Consider the following 17850-nt stretch of genomic DNA (forward strand, 5'->3'; position numbering starts at 1 on the left):
ATATCAGTCAACTCCATGCTAGAGAAGGAGTTATATATATATATATATATATATAAATACAAGATTTTTTTGGAAAAAAAATACGCAGATACTTTTTTTGATCAGGCACTAATCGAATTAAAGTTAATGTAAAATCGGAGCATTAATCCAATAAAACACATTTTACTTTACACCCTTCACACCATAAGTAATCATGTAATAAGGGTGGAAAACTCGCATACAATTTACCCGAAAGATAGGCTTTTAAACGGTATGATATAGAATTACTTTACACACAAAATATACATTACGATTCAACATGTTCAATGGCAATTAACCAGACCTAGGCTGAAACCTTCGCAAAATAATTAGTTTAATATCTGCAATTTCAAAGCCATGAATAAATAAATTATACTACATGTAACCTGCCTTAGCGTTATGATTTATTCACAATCACAGTAGTTCTAACGTATAGCATATGCTTACTAGTTCAATATTTGGTACACTAAACTATCGCCATCTCCGAAAAAAAGTGAAATACATACAAAGAGTTTAATGCATCCGGAAGCACTTTGGTTAGATACATTCAAAATACGAAAGAATATTATCATTATTAAACACACTCTCAAAACAAAAACACAATATAAGAGGTTGAATGGTAATTCAAGCCTTCTAAAATTTTAGAAAAGTTTCAGAAATGCGAATTAGACTCGAGTATTATCTACACTGTAGATAACAAAGGTGTTGTCGTCATTGAATATTCTTTTTAGCAGATAAATTTGGCAGTTTCGTCCTCTTTTTTATTGCTTTGTTATCAAAATTTATCATTTTATTAAGACACAAGTGTACATCTAGTTACCAACGAATGTGTAAAGCATTTTGATTTATTTGAATGCAAGATAAAAGAGCATTGTCTATTAAATGCCTTGTTAACGGGAATAGAAGCCGTGGGACTTTCCATGTATAGTCAGGCGTCGTAGACCACTCGGCCATGACACCTCTCGGTTTTAATTTTTTATTGTTTTTTAACAAGTGCACACCTAGTTATCAATAATGCACTTCCATTTATTTGAAAGCAGGATAAAAGAGCAATGTAGATTAAATGCCTTGCTCACGGGCAAAGATGCCACGGCCGGGAATCGAACCCCGGACTTCACATGTATAGCCAGGCGCCTTAGACCACTCGGCCACGGCACCATGGACAAATTAAGTTTAAGCGTGGATGTGGCGTCTATCGCCCTCTCACGGCAATAATCTTATTTTTATTCAAAGTAGCCCTTTGAACAATTACTAGTAATTCGATATACGAAAGCTACAGAGAAAGGATAAATGCCGAAATTTTCACTCCATTCCTTGAGTAAGGGACTATATGCAAGACATACGCAGACAACTTAAATGTTGATGTCAAATCAGTAGATTTAAACATTACACATATTCTAACTTTTATCCCTCACACCATTTTCAGGTAATGCATACCTTTAACATGTTTAAACGAAATGAATTTCACTACAGACACGCACATTGGGGTGACTCACTAAATCCAAACGTAGGCTTTAAAAGACGATGAAAGTTGAGACTGAAGAGTGATATTTTTTTATGAGATGAGACGAAGTCCTAATAATCACTATAAAACAGAGGGGTTTTTTGTTATTGAAGTTTTGTTAAATTGATTTTTTTTATATTGGATGTTTGATTAGATATCTAATAAACAGTGGAATACGAAGGTGTCGATCAGGGGAGGGATGGATAAGAAAAGGGGTGTCGGCGTTGGAGGAATGCAAGATCCGGGTCCCGTCTTACAAATAGTTACTATTGATCAAAACAACCTCAACTGTATGGAAATCCCTCAATTTCATATTTTTACTGGAAACTTGTACTATGTCCTTTATATAAAAAAGGAGAAGCACATTCATTTTTTAAGATACTCATGAATGTATGATATCAAGTATATTTAGAAAATATTTTGAACAAACATGCATTGTATACGTTGATGTTGCTGGCTTTCCATAGTTGTGGTTGATCGGATCAAGCGTAACTCTTTTTTGAGACGCGGTCATCTAGACCCATCAATCCGAGTAGTTTAACAGCCAGTCTGCATGAATGTTGACTGGTAGATAATCGTCGAATTTAAATGCAAAATTCAGAAATTGATTCTTTCTCGTGCAAACTTGCTTCATTTTCATTGTCAAAATCCGATCATCACATCCGAAACTTCAGTCATCATATTTTTTTTCAGCATAGCAACTGCATATCAAGAGTTTCAAAGCAATAAGGAGGCGATGGAGACAAGTAGAGAGGTGAGACACGCCCATAGATTGAATTGGGAGGAGCCCGAGTTCCTTTTTGGAGGGGGAATGTCCGTGTCGCTTTCGCCTGTAGTCCCTGCAGCACCTGCAAAAGGGGGGGGGGGGGTAGATGAAGAAATTAAATGATCGCTTTCAAATGATGTCATCTTCAACATTTTATCCTATCAAGTGGTTTTACATAATTGTCTTTTCCCCTGTTTTCTAATTTCTATTTTGATTTGCCAACCGCTGAGGAATAGAAATTATCTTGCGAGTAAATGGTAACATGTTTTAATCCCCCCCATATTGCATTATTCTTATGCAAAACCAAATTGACATGATATACTACACTACCATGCGAACATAAAATTGGGAACAAAAGAAATCTGCCTCTCTTCATATTTTTTAAATATATTTTTTTAATGACCACTGTGGATATAGCCACTTTTGCTAACAAACTGGAATAAATCTATCCCCTTTTGTAAAAAGTGATTTTTCTTTGCCATTTGTATTTACTTTTTAATGTGTCAGAGCGACTGAATCTATACCTTGAGACCAAATAAAGAATCGAATTTGATTAAAAATTGATCTAACTCATTTTGCAAATGAGCTGTTCAGAAGAGTTTGTTTGCAAAACGGATTAGATCCACTTTAGACCGTTCCAAGAAAATATTATTTCCATTCTCCAATATTGCAATATTCTTAAATATTTTTTTTTTCATTACCATTGTGGATCTAGCCCCTTTTGTAAACAAACTGACGTGGATCTAACCCCTTAAAAAAAAAGTAATTGTTCATTTCCCTATTCATTTTCTTCACTTTTAAATAGGAATTTCAATTTTTCTTTGGTATCATTTATAGAGCTACTAAAAATATATACATTGGTACTAAAAAAAAATCGAATTTGATGAAAAGTGGATCTAACCCTCTTTTGCAAATGAGTTCTTCATATATATATTCATACATGCATATTGTTTTTCAACATTAATATAAAAGAACCATAAAGATTCTCATTCCAGACTGAGCTCTATACTTTATATGTATTATTTAAGGGAATACAATTTTGGGTAAAAACGGTCTTACCACTGGTAAAATTTGCCGAAGCAAGGACGTCTCGCGATACGCCATCGACCAACGTGACAGTAATCAATGTATCTGGCATTAAGATCGTAATCCCAACTTCAGTTTCAAATATACCTCCAAGGGTTTTCACGGCTTCATTCGGGGACATCACGAGGGAATAGTAAACAACCGAATAGTCCTTCCATTGGAGAAAGGCCGAGTCAGATGTGACGTCACTGACCAGGATTTCACCGTCGGGTACCTCCTCTAAAAGAAAAAAAATATATAATGACGTTAAAATGAAAATAAGAAGGGTTTATTGGTTCGATGATTAAAAACATGACAAATCTGGGAGTGGGGAAAATATTATAGGAATTGATTAACGAGATTCAAATAAAGTTATATCATTAAAAGTAATAATTGATGATCAACGAATTGAATTCTTAGACAACCTCTTTTGACGGACAGAGCAAAGGGCAGTTTTTTATTTATATTTTATCCGTCAAAAATAGTTCGAACGAAACAACTCCTGCTGCTTTCTGGTCGAATTTTTGTCTCAACTATTATTAGATGCGTCAGCAGCGGAGTTACATCGCAATCTCATCAATGAAACAAATTCAAAACCAATAAATTTTATTTCACTAATATAACGTAATAGTTTTGATTAGTCTAGGACTGATAGCCCACACAACTCATGCTGCTTTCTGGTCGAATTTTTCTCAACTATTTATTTTGTTTTATTTTATTTTATTTTTTTTTTATTATACAATATTTCAATTTTTACCAATTTGACATTAAGGACCAACTTAAATTAAAATCATAGCCCATGGAAGCGGGGTGCTGGAGGTGCTGCGTGTATTGTTATGAATAGCCAGCACCCCTGGGTATTCAGGAGGATGTGTAAGAGTGGGATAATGTAACGAAAATTACCTTCATTTTGTAGTGAGGGGGCTTTTCAAGTTTCTCAAGACCAGTGTAATCTCTATCATTTTTTTTTTTGCTTTTCAAATTCCTCGGGACCAATTTGATCTCCATTTTGAATTGAAAACCTTTTTTGGGGGGAGGGGCTTTTCAAATTTCATCAACACCCCCAGTCGAAAAATCGTTCCCAGGACCCTGCATGGAATGCTATAACAATTGTAATACCACATGTTCAGGGGGGAATAAAACTTAGTTTCACAGAAGAAAATTAGAATATTTCATATTTCATGTAATAGAATACAAAAGAAAATAGTGATTGAGTGATGTCATTAGCCCCGTCATTTGCATACCGACCAGGATGTGCAAATAACTTTTTTGTGAAATTAAGCAAAACTTAAACATGTCTTATTTTAAACTTTGTTATTTTACACCCGATTAGGATAACATTTTCAGTGTTATGCTTGTTGGATTTTTTTCTTTTTATTCAAACTCAACTTTTTGTTGGGGTGGACTTTTCCTTAAGGACTGCCATTTCTCATTTTCCTTCAGTCAATAATTTGTCTGAACCCCCTGCAGGGGCGTCGTGGTCTAGTGGTTATGACTCTCATCTTTCAATTTGAGGAACGTTGGTTCGATTCCTAGCTATGGCGTATTTTCCTTCAGCGATAGATTTACCCACATTGTGCTGCACTCAACCCAGGTGAGGTGAATGGGTACCAGGTAGGAAGAAATTCCTCGAATGGTTGAGTGCCTATATAGGTAGCCTAGCTAAAGCCGGGGTAATAATAATTGCAGGGCCCATGGGGAGAACAGTTTTCGGAACTGAAGTTGTTATACCCTGGGAAAATATGACGTTATTAATGTTATTATCATCATCTATATGTACAAGAGATATAGCTCACTGGTTTCGCCACTACTTCAGGTCATAATAGGAACTTGTTGTGCTTTCAACGGGCAAGCTCTCTACAGCGCATCGATTCCTTTGAAAATGCAATTAAAATCACAATGGAGAGCTGAGAAGCTTTTGTCAAACGTTGATGGACTGGGACAGCAGATCATCCGAAGATTTGCACCGAACGAGCAATTGCAAATATGTCGTCCAGAGTCAGACAAAAGCCTCGCAGCTCCCAATTGTGATTTTAATTGCATTTTTAAAGGAATTGGTGCTTTGTAGAAAGTTTTCCCGTAACGAATGCGAAAAGTCGGGATTAGGACTGTTTTCGGGGTGAAGTTCCGTATGAAGTGGAGGGTTTTTTCTTCCAAGATTCATATTTCAGGAAATTATTTTTTGTGTTCGGTTGGTACTTGGTAAGCACCTATTCTATTGTTGTTTCATCCAGATCGGGAGAGTAAACCAATCCCTTTCTCTTTCTAGGCTTCGATTTATCACATTTATTCGTTACGTATGTTAGTGAGACTCGCCATTTTCACTAATAGCGCGAGTAGCTATTTCTCATAAAACACAAAGTTTGATAATTTGGTAAAGGGGAAGAGAAAGGAAGAATGAAGTGGAGGGGAAAGAAAAACTAACGGAAGTTACGGAGGGAATCGAATGAAATATATTATTGTCCCAAATAGTACATGAAAGTGTCTAGTCTTTGTCCAGTTTTTCATTTCAAGTAACGGTATGACGATCAGCTATAACATATTGATAAACAATTCAAAAGCTAGCTTACCTGTGGAAAAATCTTTCATCATTCCACTGCCATTAACACCTGTATCCCATGGTGTTACTGCAACCGTGTACACTGTGTTCGGACGGAGCCCCATAAATGTGAACTGCGTTTCTGTGGTGTTGACGGGATAACCATTCACACTAAGACCAGAGGACGGGGCTATATTGACCGTGTAGTGACTCCATGATGTACCTGCATCGTTGACCCAAAATACCGAGATAGTTGTAGGGGTTGTGCTTTGTTTTAATAGCACTTTTACCCCTTGTCCAAACTGAGTTGACAAGAAATTGAGAGATGAAAGAAAGTACATATGAGATAAAGGCAATAAACATCCCGCAAGATTTAACCTTAAAAGGGAAGCTCAACATGGAGAAAGTTTGTCATAAAAATAGAAAATAGCAGAAAAAAAATTATGGCGAAGGTTTGAGGGAAATCCATCAAAGATTAAGAAATGTATTAGAATTTGAAATTCTTGATATGTGACGTCATTTCCGAGTAGCTGGCCCGTATCTTATGAAATGCATACATTTTATTTTGTAATGGTTCGTGATGAATGAAATAAAATTTGCAGGAGCGGGTGTGAAATAATTTGTTCATATAATGAAGGTATTATAAAACCATTTAAAACTTTTTGAGAAAATGACAATTAAAGAGAGGAGGTTAGAAGTCAAGATTACTAGCTTAACTAGATGGCTCCTAGCTGACCAGGCTCCCTTTGGGGATGACAACCCTAGCTTGCATCCGTACGTGCTGTGAAGAGGGAGACCTTGTTTCAGTCCCAGGAGCAAGTGGCTTCGGCACCTGGCTATATTTGGTGTGGTTTGACTGCATGCCCATTCCATCTAATTACTATTGTCACATTTATGTGGCAGTCATGGATCATTTTTCATAATTTTATGATGGCAACATGAGGCCCAAAGAAGAATCTATGTATAAAAAAAATATATATATATATGTATATATATATATTTCATTACACACATATTTCGGAAGCTGCTCGCATTTGACGTCACTAATAAAGAAAATCGAAATCAAATATAAATATTTTTTTTAATATACGATGGACTGTCCTCCAATAATCACCAATATAAATATTTATATATACATATATATATGTATATATAGTGTGATGATAAGTTAACTTCTACCAATCGCTGTTGAGTTGTGAATATTAAACATAATGAGATGAGGCGAGGCCAACTCAACAGATGACGCAGGACACCATTATGGTGTCCTGCGTCATCTGTTGAGTTGGCCTCGCCTCATCTCATATATATATATATATTACGATAACCTACCCTGCAAGCAAAGTTTGGTGGTTTTAATAGGCTTTACTGAAACGATATGCTGTCTTTTTCATATAGCGCCATCTACTTTCATGGTGGATCCAATACAAAAAAAAACATATGAAATGGGTCCTTTATGAATATATATAGGCCTATATGTATACTCCACGCCTGCATGAGAAAATGTGTAGACTATGAGTATATGCATTTTCGTTCCATTTTCATGTTTTATTTTGCGTTCGTTTTGCCTTGTTTTTGCAACTTGTAGTCTTTCTACTAACGTCACTTTTGGTTTTGTTATGAAAAAATAAAAATGATGAAAAAGGGAAAAAGATCAAAAAAACCGAAAAACAAAATAATCAGAAAATGCATAAATATTCTTTTACAATGCAAACGCAGTTAAAATAGACACCAACCATACATCCAACCAACCTTGCCTTTTCCGCTAACAATCATGTATTACGCGCGTTATTAACTTTGTCAATTATGTACTTGCATACATTGAATTGTTACTAAGTTTGGCGGAGATATGGAATTTTTTAGGACCTACTAATAGGTGGATGGGGGACTAATCAATATGAATGTATTTACATAATAAATCGCCACCAAATGGTTTGTTGTCACATGGGCGTTCCTTTGCCGAAGTCCAACTAACGAAAGCGACTGGCGCGTATAATCTGGAGAAATTTAAGGGCGCCATCATTTTCAACTATTACTACTACTACAAACACGGCTACTATCATTTTCCACACTGTTTCACCTGTTGAATATGAAATTGTAAAAGGAAAATAAAAAACACATCATTATAAATGTAAAAATAGCACCTTTCAAACTTTTTATCTAAGAGACGAAGTTGTTTGCTATCATAAGCTGGCTCTGCACATAGTCGCAGACGCCTTTATCCTTAATAGCAAAGCTAGCGCAAGATAGGAAAAAAAAGTGTTATGGGACTGTCCAACCACCAACAAAATTGGTCGTGTTACGATATTGAATTAATGCCGAACAAATCACAGATAAAATTATGTTAAATAATTTTTGCTTTTTATTATTTACAGGTAAACAGATCGTACACTAAATAAATTATCTTATATATCTTGAGGAGTCGGTTCTAATTAATCAAAATATGATAATGCTGTATCAAATTCATATAGGCTAGCAAGGCGTTCCTTAAGATGAAGTCCACAATGTTTACGATGATGAAATTGATGTTTAAATGCGATGAATAATTAAAGTCACTGTAGTGAGTTGAAATGTCCGTGAAGACGAAGTTGATGATGATAAGCAGTCGATTTCAGTAATTCCTGGGTTGAAATATGCTCTCTAGAACAGGTTGATGATCTTGATGAGAACTGAAAATACAGTTCATTGATGGTGTGAAGATAATTCCACAAAAAGCAATGATGTATTCCACAAAGAGGTGAACTATTCTCTGACATTTAAGACCTTTTCACACGTGAATCTTGAATCATCATTGTAATGATGATTGCTATTGTAATCGTTGAGATTAGCGTTCGTTATTCTAATCATGTTCTAGTTTGGTGTCACACGTGATAAAAATTAGTTATTAGCCTTATTTTTCACTGCAATCATTCAAATTACGATTTTTTTTTACCGTGTGAAAGGGCGGGAAGTCCGGCGTTCTACTCTGAGTTCTGATCTGAAGAAGAAACTTCCAGCTTTTATATATAAATTCCACTAATCTGGAAGCTTCTAGTATTGTCTTTAAAAAGGACTTTCTAATTCTTTCTAAAACTATATTATGGTCTTTTTACACGTGAATCTTGAATCATCATTGTAATGATGATTGCAATTCGGCTTTAGAATCATTGGACCTTACACACGTTCACTCGAAAACTGTGATTTGAGTGAAATTTAACTGAAATTTCACCTCCGGAGTAGAATTTGAATTCGTGATTGTGATTGGCGTTCTTGATTTTAATCATGTTCCGGTTTGGTTTCATACGTGCTAATAATTCGTCATTAGCCTTATTTTTCACTGGAATAATCATTCAAACTACACTTTTGTTTACCGTGCGAATAGGGGGCAATTCTACATGTTCTAGAAGACTCTGAATGACCTCAGTAAAGTTAACAATGTAAACAACATAACAAATCCTTTTGTCTTTTTTCCTCACCAGCAGTCTCTATTGTCTGCCAAAATTATGGTACATTACAAAAATACCAGACATTTTTCTGCCTCATTTGATATGCGTAATTAGCAAAGCTTAACTGAGACATTCTGGAATATTCTTTATCACATTATCCTTAGAGAGGAAATGACTGAATATACTTGTAATTTCTCTTACAATTCTTCTTAAATATATCACTTGTATTTCCTGACTAATCAAAGTTCACACTGGTAATGGATTGAGGTTAATAACATCAGAAAAATTGAAAAAAAATATGGCCAACGTTTGATTAATTCCGTTTGAATATATCAGGGTCGTGAATTTAAAAAAAAGTTTTGAATTTGTGACGTAACAGGCGAGCAACCCCTTCATTATATCGTGTGAAATAACTGAAATCGCCCCAAAAACCTCCTTCAAAAGAAAAAAAGCATGTTATCTATGTCGCGGAGTTATATAATTATCACCAGACAAATCATTTCATACCATCTTATACAAACATCCGCATTCATCATATTCTATTTAATAAATGTAATGTATGAAAAGAAATATTACATGATATATGTGGAAGCTGCTCGGATATGACGTCACAGCCAACACACCCACACACATACAAAATAATATACAGCCACACATTCACACACACACATGTGTGTGTATATATATATATGTTGTGACAGACCGTAAACTTTTTGGTGTGGTATCAAGGCAACTGGATATAATTACTTGAGTCATCCCATTAATATCACCAAAATGACGAAATAACTCAATAATAATCATCATTCTAGCAGAAAACCAAATATGTTTGTCTGGTATCTAGGTGACGGATTGATTTCGATTGTATCATCCCACACTCTCAAAAAAACGCTTAAAACAACTTAGCCACGTTGGTTAATAAGTGAAACTGTGTAGGAAAAAAAATATTCATGTTACGAGCTCTTTTGTTTTACACAGCAGTTTATATATCCTGGTTCCATTATGGCTATAATCAACTTAATACTTGTTATATGAATATGTATAGTTATTATGGGTATAATCGAAATAAACGATGATTCTGAAAATGTTGCGGTTTGGTACCACTCTGCCAATGAGAACGTATATATCATTAACAACAACCACCAAAACAAAACCACACATTAGCCCGTAATCTGAATTTCAGTTTAATTAAAAATCTGGGCTCCGTAAACACAAAGGTTTGCGATGGATTGCAAATATGAAAGAACCGCACTGGTTGGTCCTTGGTCAGTATTTTAAACCAAATGCGCGTGTAACATTGATATTGATTGGTTAGTTCATTTAGCGATTGATCGCTAATCTTTGTATTACCATGATTATGGAGCCCTGGTCTAAAGCCGTATGTCTTAACTACGGATAACCAACTGAGTCTGAAGTCTCAAACATTAGAAATACAGTGTTAAAACATATCCTTCGCTCAAATTTTTAAAAAATAATTTGGAGAATTATAACATCAATAGTTTTCTTCAAGATATATTTGAAAAAGAAGTGTACAATGAAAATACATTTTTGACTTTTCTGAGGGGCTTCTCATAACTTTAGCACCCTCTTAGACCATCATTAAAGTGGGCTTCAGAATACGAGTCATTTGCTTTAAGACATCGAAGTGCCATTTAACATAGTGGAACAACAAAAAAATCTATCCAATGAATGTATTATCTGCTTTTTCACCTGAACATACATTATTTGCCACTTCACATTATGATGATTCTGTTTTGCTTAATAACCAAATAAGAATTAATGAATGAATTCATTTATTTGAACGTCATCGGAATTTACCATTAGGCCTATTCTTGTTCGGAACCAAAGTACAAAATAGTCCAAACAAATATACAACTTTGAGGAACACTAGTAAATGAACAAAACTTAAGTCCTCTTTCAGTAAATATCTCATAGCATAAATAATAGAAAAGATAGATAAGCATGCAGGGGAGAAAGGGACAGAGAAACAAAAATGAGAAAGTTTGTAAGTGAGAGAGAGAATAAAAAATGACGAAGGAGGATGAAAAGAGTGATATGAAGAAAATAGACGGAAAAAAATATCGTCAGCCATGATTCATTATTACGTTGCAACTTGAATACCTTATATAACACACAAATACGGGTTGCATATATAAAGAGTTTAGTTGCAAAAGGGGTTAGGTCCACTTTGGACCATTCCGAGAAAAACCATGTTTTTTTATTCTCACTTATTGCAATATTCTTATGAGAAACTAAATTGTCATGATGTACTACCATATCATGTGAACATAAAATTAGGTATACAAGAAATCTACCTGTCTTCAATTTTTTTCTATACATGTTTTACTAAAAAAAATATTATTGCGGACCTAACCCCTTTTGCAAGCAAACTGAAATGAATCCAATCTTTTTTTATTAAAATAGTTATTTTTCTTTGCCACTTTCATTCACGTTTTCATTTGAATTTCAAATTGTCTTTGGTATCATCAGAGTGACTAGAAATTTAGCGGTTTAGAGACAGAGCAATAAATTTATAAAAAAATGACCTAACCCCTTTTGACAAATGAGTTCTTCAGAAGAGTTTGGTTGCAAATGGGTTAGGTCCACTCCAAGAATTTTTTTTTTTTTATTCTCCCATATTGCAACATTCTTAGGCGAAACTGAATTTGCATGATACCCTACCATGAGAACATAGAGTTGGGTATAAGAGAAATCTACCTGTCTTCATATTTTTTAAGATATTCTTTTCCAAAAAAAATATGCGTGGACCTAACCCCTTTTGAAAAAAAAGTGATTTTTGTTTGCCGTTTTAGTTCACTTTTTTTAATAGGAATTTCAACTTTTCTTTGGTATCATCTTATAGAGCTACTAAAAATCTATACATTGAGACATAACAATCAAATTTGATGAAAAATGGACCTAACCCCTTTTGCAAGTGAGCTCTTCATATACAGTTAACATAAATAATTGACTGATTGTTTTTATTTTCGTAAGAAGTAACTTGTCAATCATGGATACATTCTCCACCATGCATATACATGTAGCTTTCTGATATGCCGATGTTTACTGGGTTTTCAACAATTTAGGCTTTAATCCATAATGTCTAAGTGTATTGATCTTCTTATGTGTACCTAGAAACCTTTGTATCTTTTGTTTTTAAGTCGGTGTAAAGAAACTACTACTTGGAACACAAGTTAAGACAATCATTAAACATCGGTGGGGCGGGGGTGTATTTTTTTTGTATGTTAGCTTGATCCCGACTAAAATCACACTTAAATTTACAAAAGCGTTTGGTATACACCGCAATATCGTCTAGGTCAGATAAGACTAAATTCATTATCATGTGAAATACTCGAGGTCCTTATCGAAATTATAAACAATTATGCTTTGCTATCTCTGTATTTGAATCATAACAAATAAAAGATATTCACAATGTGAATTAAAAACATAATACAGATTAAGATATGCCCGGGTCGGGGTCATGACTGCCATGCGCGCGCGTGTATGTATTTATATATATATATATATATATATATATGATACAAATTAAAATATATACTCACAGAGGAATGGCTAAAAGACAAGATTACAAAAACGAAGATCAAAGATCTCACTAGTGCACTCCCTAGCGTTAATCCCATTTTAGATAGTAAGCGAGAAAATGCCCGATGCAGAATGATAGTCGACTGTCAAAAACTGGAATTTGTTTCACCCAGACACCCGATTTATTCATTTGATGACATGATTTGTTTTTAGAATATTTATGCTACATTTAATTAGTTATGTACATGCTTATACAAGCAACAGTCAAAGTATGTTAATCACATTTTATAAAACCACGAGAATGAGGCGTAACCGCCCGGCATATTTTTGCGGGGTAGATTTCGATATTTATGCTTCTTGAGTTTTGTAAATATATTTACGGGAATTTTTTTCCTATTTCAGTTTATAATAATTTGCTTCCGGGGCTTACCAGTTAAATTAATTGCTACAAGCTACATTGGCACGAGCTGAATTGTCTGACTTTGTATAGTCATATTTATTCGATAAGAAATAATCAGATAAGTAAACGGTTTGTATTAATTAAAATGCGTTTCGATTAAGCTGATATTGGATTTTCAATATAAATGGGATTAGCTTTATTATGCATCAAGACAAGAATAGAGAGAGTCAATCTATTTCTTATTCTATTACAGTTGATTTAGCAGGGGTAAAAACACAAACTGTCAAGAATAACTATAACCAAACTTTTACTCAAATTTATCAGTGTGTGCACCAACGATTGGTGAACATTTTTGCTCAGCAATTGTTTAAAATGTTTGACCACATGTTTTGTGTAGTTTTATAAGTACGAACGTTGGAAAACAAAATGGGGGTTAAAGGGTGAGTGATCTTGGGTGAACTGACCAACCTTTCGTGTGGTCTCTCACTGACTGTGGGGGAGTGTGGGTTATAGAAAATATAGTCTTAAACGTATATATTTTTAAATGATCAGTATGAATTAGCCTATGGTTATATTCATAAAGAGAAACTATATTTTTTTTAGAGTAAAGTACTTGTTTTTGTCTACAATGTTAAACATCGGAATGTTGTCTGTCATGGTAACACATTCTTATACTGCAAAAACTCCGGTGTTGATTTAACACCAGCCCGGAATCTATATATGTCCACACCAGAGAAGTGTTAAACAACACCGGTTTTGGTATTAGTCTAACACCAGATAGGTGTTTATACAACATCAATTAGTATTAAAACAGCATCGGTTTGATTCCAAACTGGTGTTGTTTCAATACTTCTCTGGTGTGGACATATATAGATTCCAAACTGGTGTTAAATCAACACCAGAGTTTTTGCATGTAGGTTTTAAAAGCATGTATGAGCTATACTTTGACACAAAAATGTGCATTGATTGAAGTTATGTACATAATCAGTATATTTCACCTCGCTCTCATTGCTATATCGGTAAATAGAGATGTCCTTGTGGACGAACTTACATGTACTTTATTTTCCAAAAATGCTAAAAACAGATAATTTAATTAAGTTCCACCTTTACGCATTTCCATGCAGCTCATTGTGTACGATCATTGGATGAGCATTTCAAAATAGATCGTATAGTTTATTTTAGGCTACTAATTGTTTTGTCCATCAGAGATGATCAGATGCCAACCGCAATTCTTAGATAAAGTGATACATCCAACGATAAGTTTTGTCTATCTTCGGGAAGTCAACACCGAAATGCAAACTCGAAGGTTTAATAATAGTCCACTTTAATCTCTTGAACATACATACAATCAACATTGCTCTCGATTTGTAACGAGATCTGAATATATAAATTCATGGCCTTAAATGGATGCTCCGGGCTGAGAATATTCATATTTAGATAAATAGAGCAGAATTCACAGAGCAAAATGCTAAAAAAATGTTATCAAACTCTGATGACAAGTAGCGAAGTTATGGCATTTTAAAGATTTGCTTTAGTAGTTATGGGTTAGACCTGGGCTCACTTGACCTTTGACCTTTGACCGCATGACCTTTGACCCCAACTTCCGGTCACTGCTGACCCCGTGACCCCACCTTCCGGTCAATCATGACCTTTGACCTTTGGGTACGCGGTAAACAGGAAATTGGATAATGAAGCGCGGGGACGTGATTTTAATTGGATAATGACTCCGCGTGGGGACGCCATCTTAATTGGATAATGAAGCGCGGGGACGCCATCTTAATTGGATAATGAAGCGCGGGGACGCCATCTTAATTGGATAATGAAGCGCGGGGACGCGACGCATGACGTCACCTGCTACATAAGCACGTGAGCCTTTTCTTTAGCGTCTTCCTCTTCCATTCCTTCTGAGATGTATTTCTGATATTTTTCGTCTCTCAAGTCCTTGGTGGCCGTCATGGCTTGCTCCAACCATCCGCGATAAGCGAGGTTGTCTTCAGTTTCTTCCATGTTTGCTGTCAGTGACGATTCGTGTCCATCGCTTTCTGATACGCTCGTTTCGGAATCATCGTTGGATTCTTCAACTCTTTGCATTTGAGAGGGTGGGTCGGAGTCTTCATCTTCACTCGTTTCTTCTCCAGTATCATGCTCATTTTGTTCATGCCTCTGCATATCATACTTCCTACTAAAGGTTTTATCGCATCGTGATGGGTTATGGGTTAGACCTGGGCTCACTTGACCTTTGACCTTTGACCGCATGACCTTTGACCCCAACTTCCGGTCACTGCTGACCCCGTGACCCCACCTTCCGGTCAATCATGACCTTTGACCTTTGGGTACGCGGTAAACAGGAAATTGGATAATGAAGCGCGGGGACGTGATTTTAATTGGATAATGACTCCGCGTGTGGACGCCATCTTAATTGGATAATGAAGCGCGGGGACGCCATCTTAATTGGATAATGAAGCGCGGGGACGCCATCTTAATTGGATAATGAAGCGCGGGGACGCGACGCATGACGTCACCTGCTACATAAGCACCGTGATGTCATCCCAGGGAATTACCCTTTACACGGTATTGCACCACCGTGGCGCAATCGCCACGTATTGGTGACTTTCGGTCGACCTTATCACACGATGCAGCGACGTTGCACGGGTATTTTTAGCATATGATACGATGCACAAAAAGACATCTTTGCAGTTTCCTATTTAAAAAGTTATCTTTTTCCGCCTACCGGTAGATATGTCAAGTGCCTCGCATGACGTCACCATGATATGGTGTTAGCGACGCAACCACCGTGATGTCATTCCAGGGAATTACCCTTATCGCACCGTATCGGTATTGCACCACCGTGGCGCAATCGTCACGTAAAGGATACGATGCACAAAACAGACGTATGATCTCTACACAGTTTCCTATTGAAAAAGTTATCTTTCTCCGCCTACCGGCAGATATGTCAAGTGCCTCGCGGTTCACGAATCGATCACCCCATGCACGGCCAACGCGCGTCATTGAACTTGGGATATCCTATTGGAAAGGTGAAAGCCGACTCTCTCTCTGCCTCTTATTTCAACAATTATTGGTAATCCAACGTGTGATTATAATCATGATAATAGTGACATCTCAGGCTCTACTCCAGACTTGTCCCCATCAAAACTCTCTGACTTTTTCATACTGTTTTGCTCATACTTCCATACTTTTCATTTTAACTCACACGACCTGCCAGGCTCTCTGACTCGCAAAAAGTATATTAAAACCAGTATATATGACTCCTTTAAATCAACTTCATTCATCCGCAGTACAGATGGTGATAACATGAAACACTATACAGTCAAGGATGATTCTTTATTCTTATCATTTATTCTATTCCATTTCAATGTAGATATGTTCAGATAGTGTATTAACAGCAGATTTTGATACAAAGGTAAAATAATGTAAGTTATGTTCTCAAATTATGTTGTAATAACAAACTAATTGTTAACTGTTCATTGTTAATATTAAAGTGAAGTTCTCGTTTTTCTATTTATTCGCTTAACTTAATGGATTGTAACACATGTCTATGGATGGCATTCAGAAAATATGAACAGAATGAAGTTCAAACTGTCATTTATGTTGACGGCGTTTTCTTGGATTATTATTATTCGACAAGCTGATGTTTGTGCCTTTAGTTGTAGACTCCATCTTCACCCTCCGTTTCTTCTCCACCATCATCATTATCGTCATCGTCACCTTGATACTGGAATAAACCATCGAATTGTGAACCATGCCTGGCTAACACTCTCTGTACGGCTTTCCGGAATCCCATGCCATTCTCTAATCTTTCCGTGAGATCGGACACGATTTCACGATTGATGTCAGCGTCTTCGAGGTACACGTTCTGCTGCAAGAACTGAGAGTAAAGATCGAAAAAGATGCGTTTGATTGCCCACATTAGTTTCACGTGAGCCTTTTCTTTAGCGTCTTCCTCTTCCATTCCTTCTGAGATGTATTTCTGATATTTTTCGTCTCTCAAGTCCTTGGTGGCCGTCATGGCTTGCTCCAACCATCCGCGATAAGCGAGGTTGTCTTCAGTTTCTTCCATGTTTGCTGTCAGTGACGATTCGTGTCCATCGCTTTCTGATACGCTCGTTTCGGAATCATCGTTGGATTCTTCAACTCTTTGCATTTGAGAGGGTGGGTCGGAGTCTTCATCTTCACTCGTTTCTTCTCCAGTATCATGCTCATTTTGTTCATGCCTCTGCATATCATACTTCCTACTAAAGGTTTTATCGCATCGTGAACAAGCGTAACGGTTGGAAATATCCAACGTATTCATGCTGACTCGATGATTATTTGTTGGGAATTGAAGAAAATTAACGTTCAACCTTGTAATTATAGGTAATCATGAAACGCGCGCGAAGGTACTTTGATCCTTACGGATTCTTACGGATTTTTACGGATGTTTACGGATTGTTACGGATTCTTATGGATCCTTACGGATTCTTACGGATTCTTACGGATGTTTACGGATTCTTACGGATTCTTACGGATGTTTACGGATTTTTACGGATTCTTACGGATTCTTACGGATGTTTACGGATTTTTACGGATTCTTACGGA

The 17850-nt window shown here is 36.1% G+C and overlaps 2 protein-coding genes across 2 annotated transcripts; both read right to left on the reverse strand.

Moving 5' to 3' along the window:
* Positions 1-337: 337 nt before the first annotated feature.
* Positions 338-13009, reverse strand: LOC129282751 (uncharacterized). The gene is made up of 4 exons (XM_064114023.1): positions 12875-13009; positions 5924-6194; positions 3348-3593; positions 338-2370 (listed from the first exon to the last, which is right to left on the reverse strand). Exons 1-4 carry the CDS (start codon positions 12950-12952, stop codon positions 2240-2242), a joined length of 726 nt encoding a protein of 241 aa, XP_063970093.1. The 5' UTR covers positions 12953-13009; the 3' UTR covers positions 338-2239.
* Positions 13010-15108: 2099 nt separating this feature from the next.
* Positions 15109-17566, reverse strand: LOC135157672 (dentin matrix acidic phosphoprotein 1-like). Its single transcript, XM_064114071.1, has 2 exons — positions 17181-17566; positions 15109-15433 (listed from the first exon to the last, which is right to left on the reverse strand). Exons 1-2 carry the CDS (start codon positions 17564-17566, stop codon positions 15109-15111), a joined length of 711 nt encoding a protein of 236 aa, XP_063970141.1.
* Between the last annotated feature and the right edge of the window lie 284 nt (positions 17567-17850).

Source organism: Lytechinus pictus, chromosome 19 (genome assembly GCF_037042905.1).
Source record: "Lytechinus pictus isolate F3 Inbred chromosome 19, Lp3.0, whole genome shotgun sequence".
Lineage (NCBI taxonomy): Eukaryota > Metazoa > Echinodermata > Echinoidea > Temnopleuroida > Toxopneustidae > Lytechinus > Lytechinus pictus.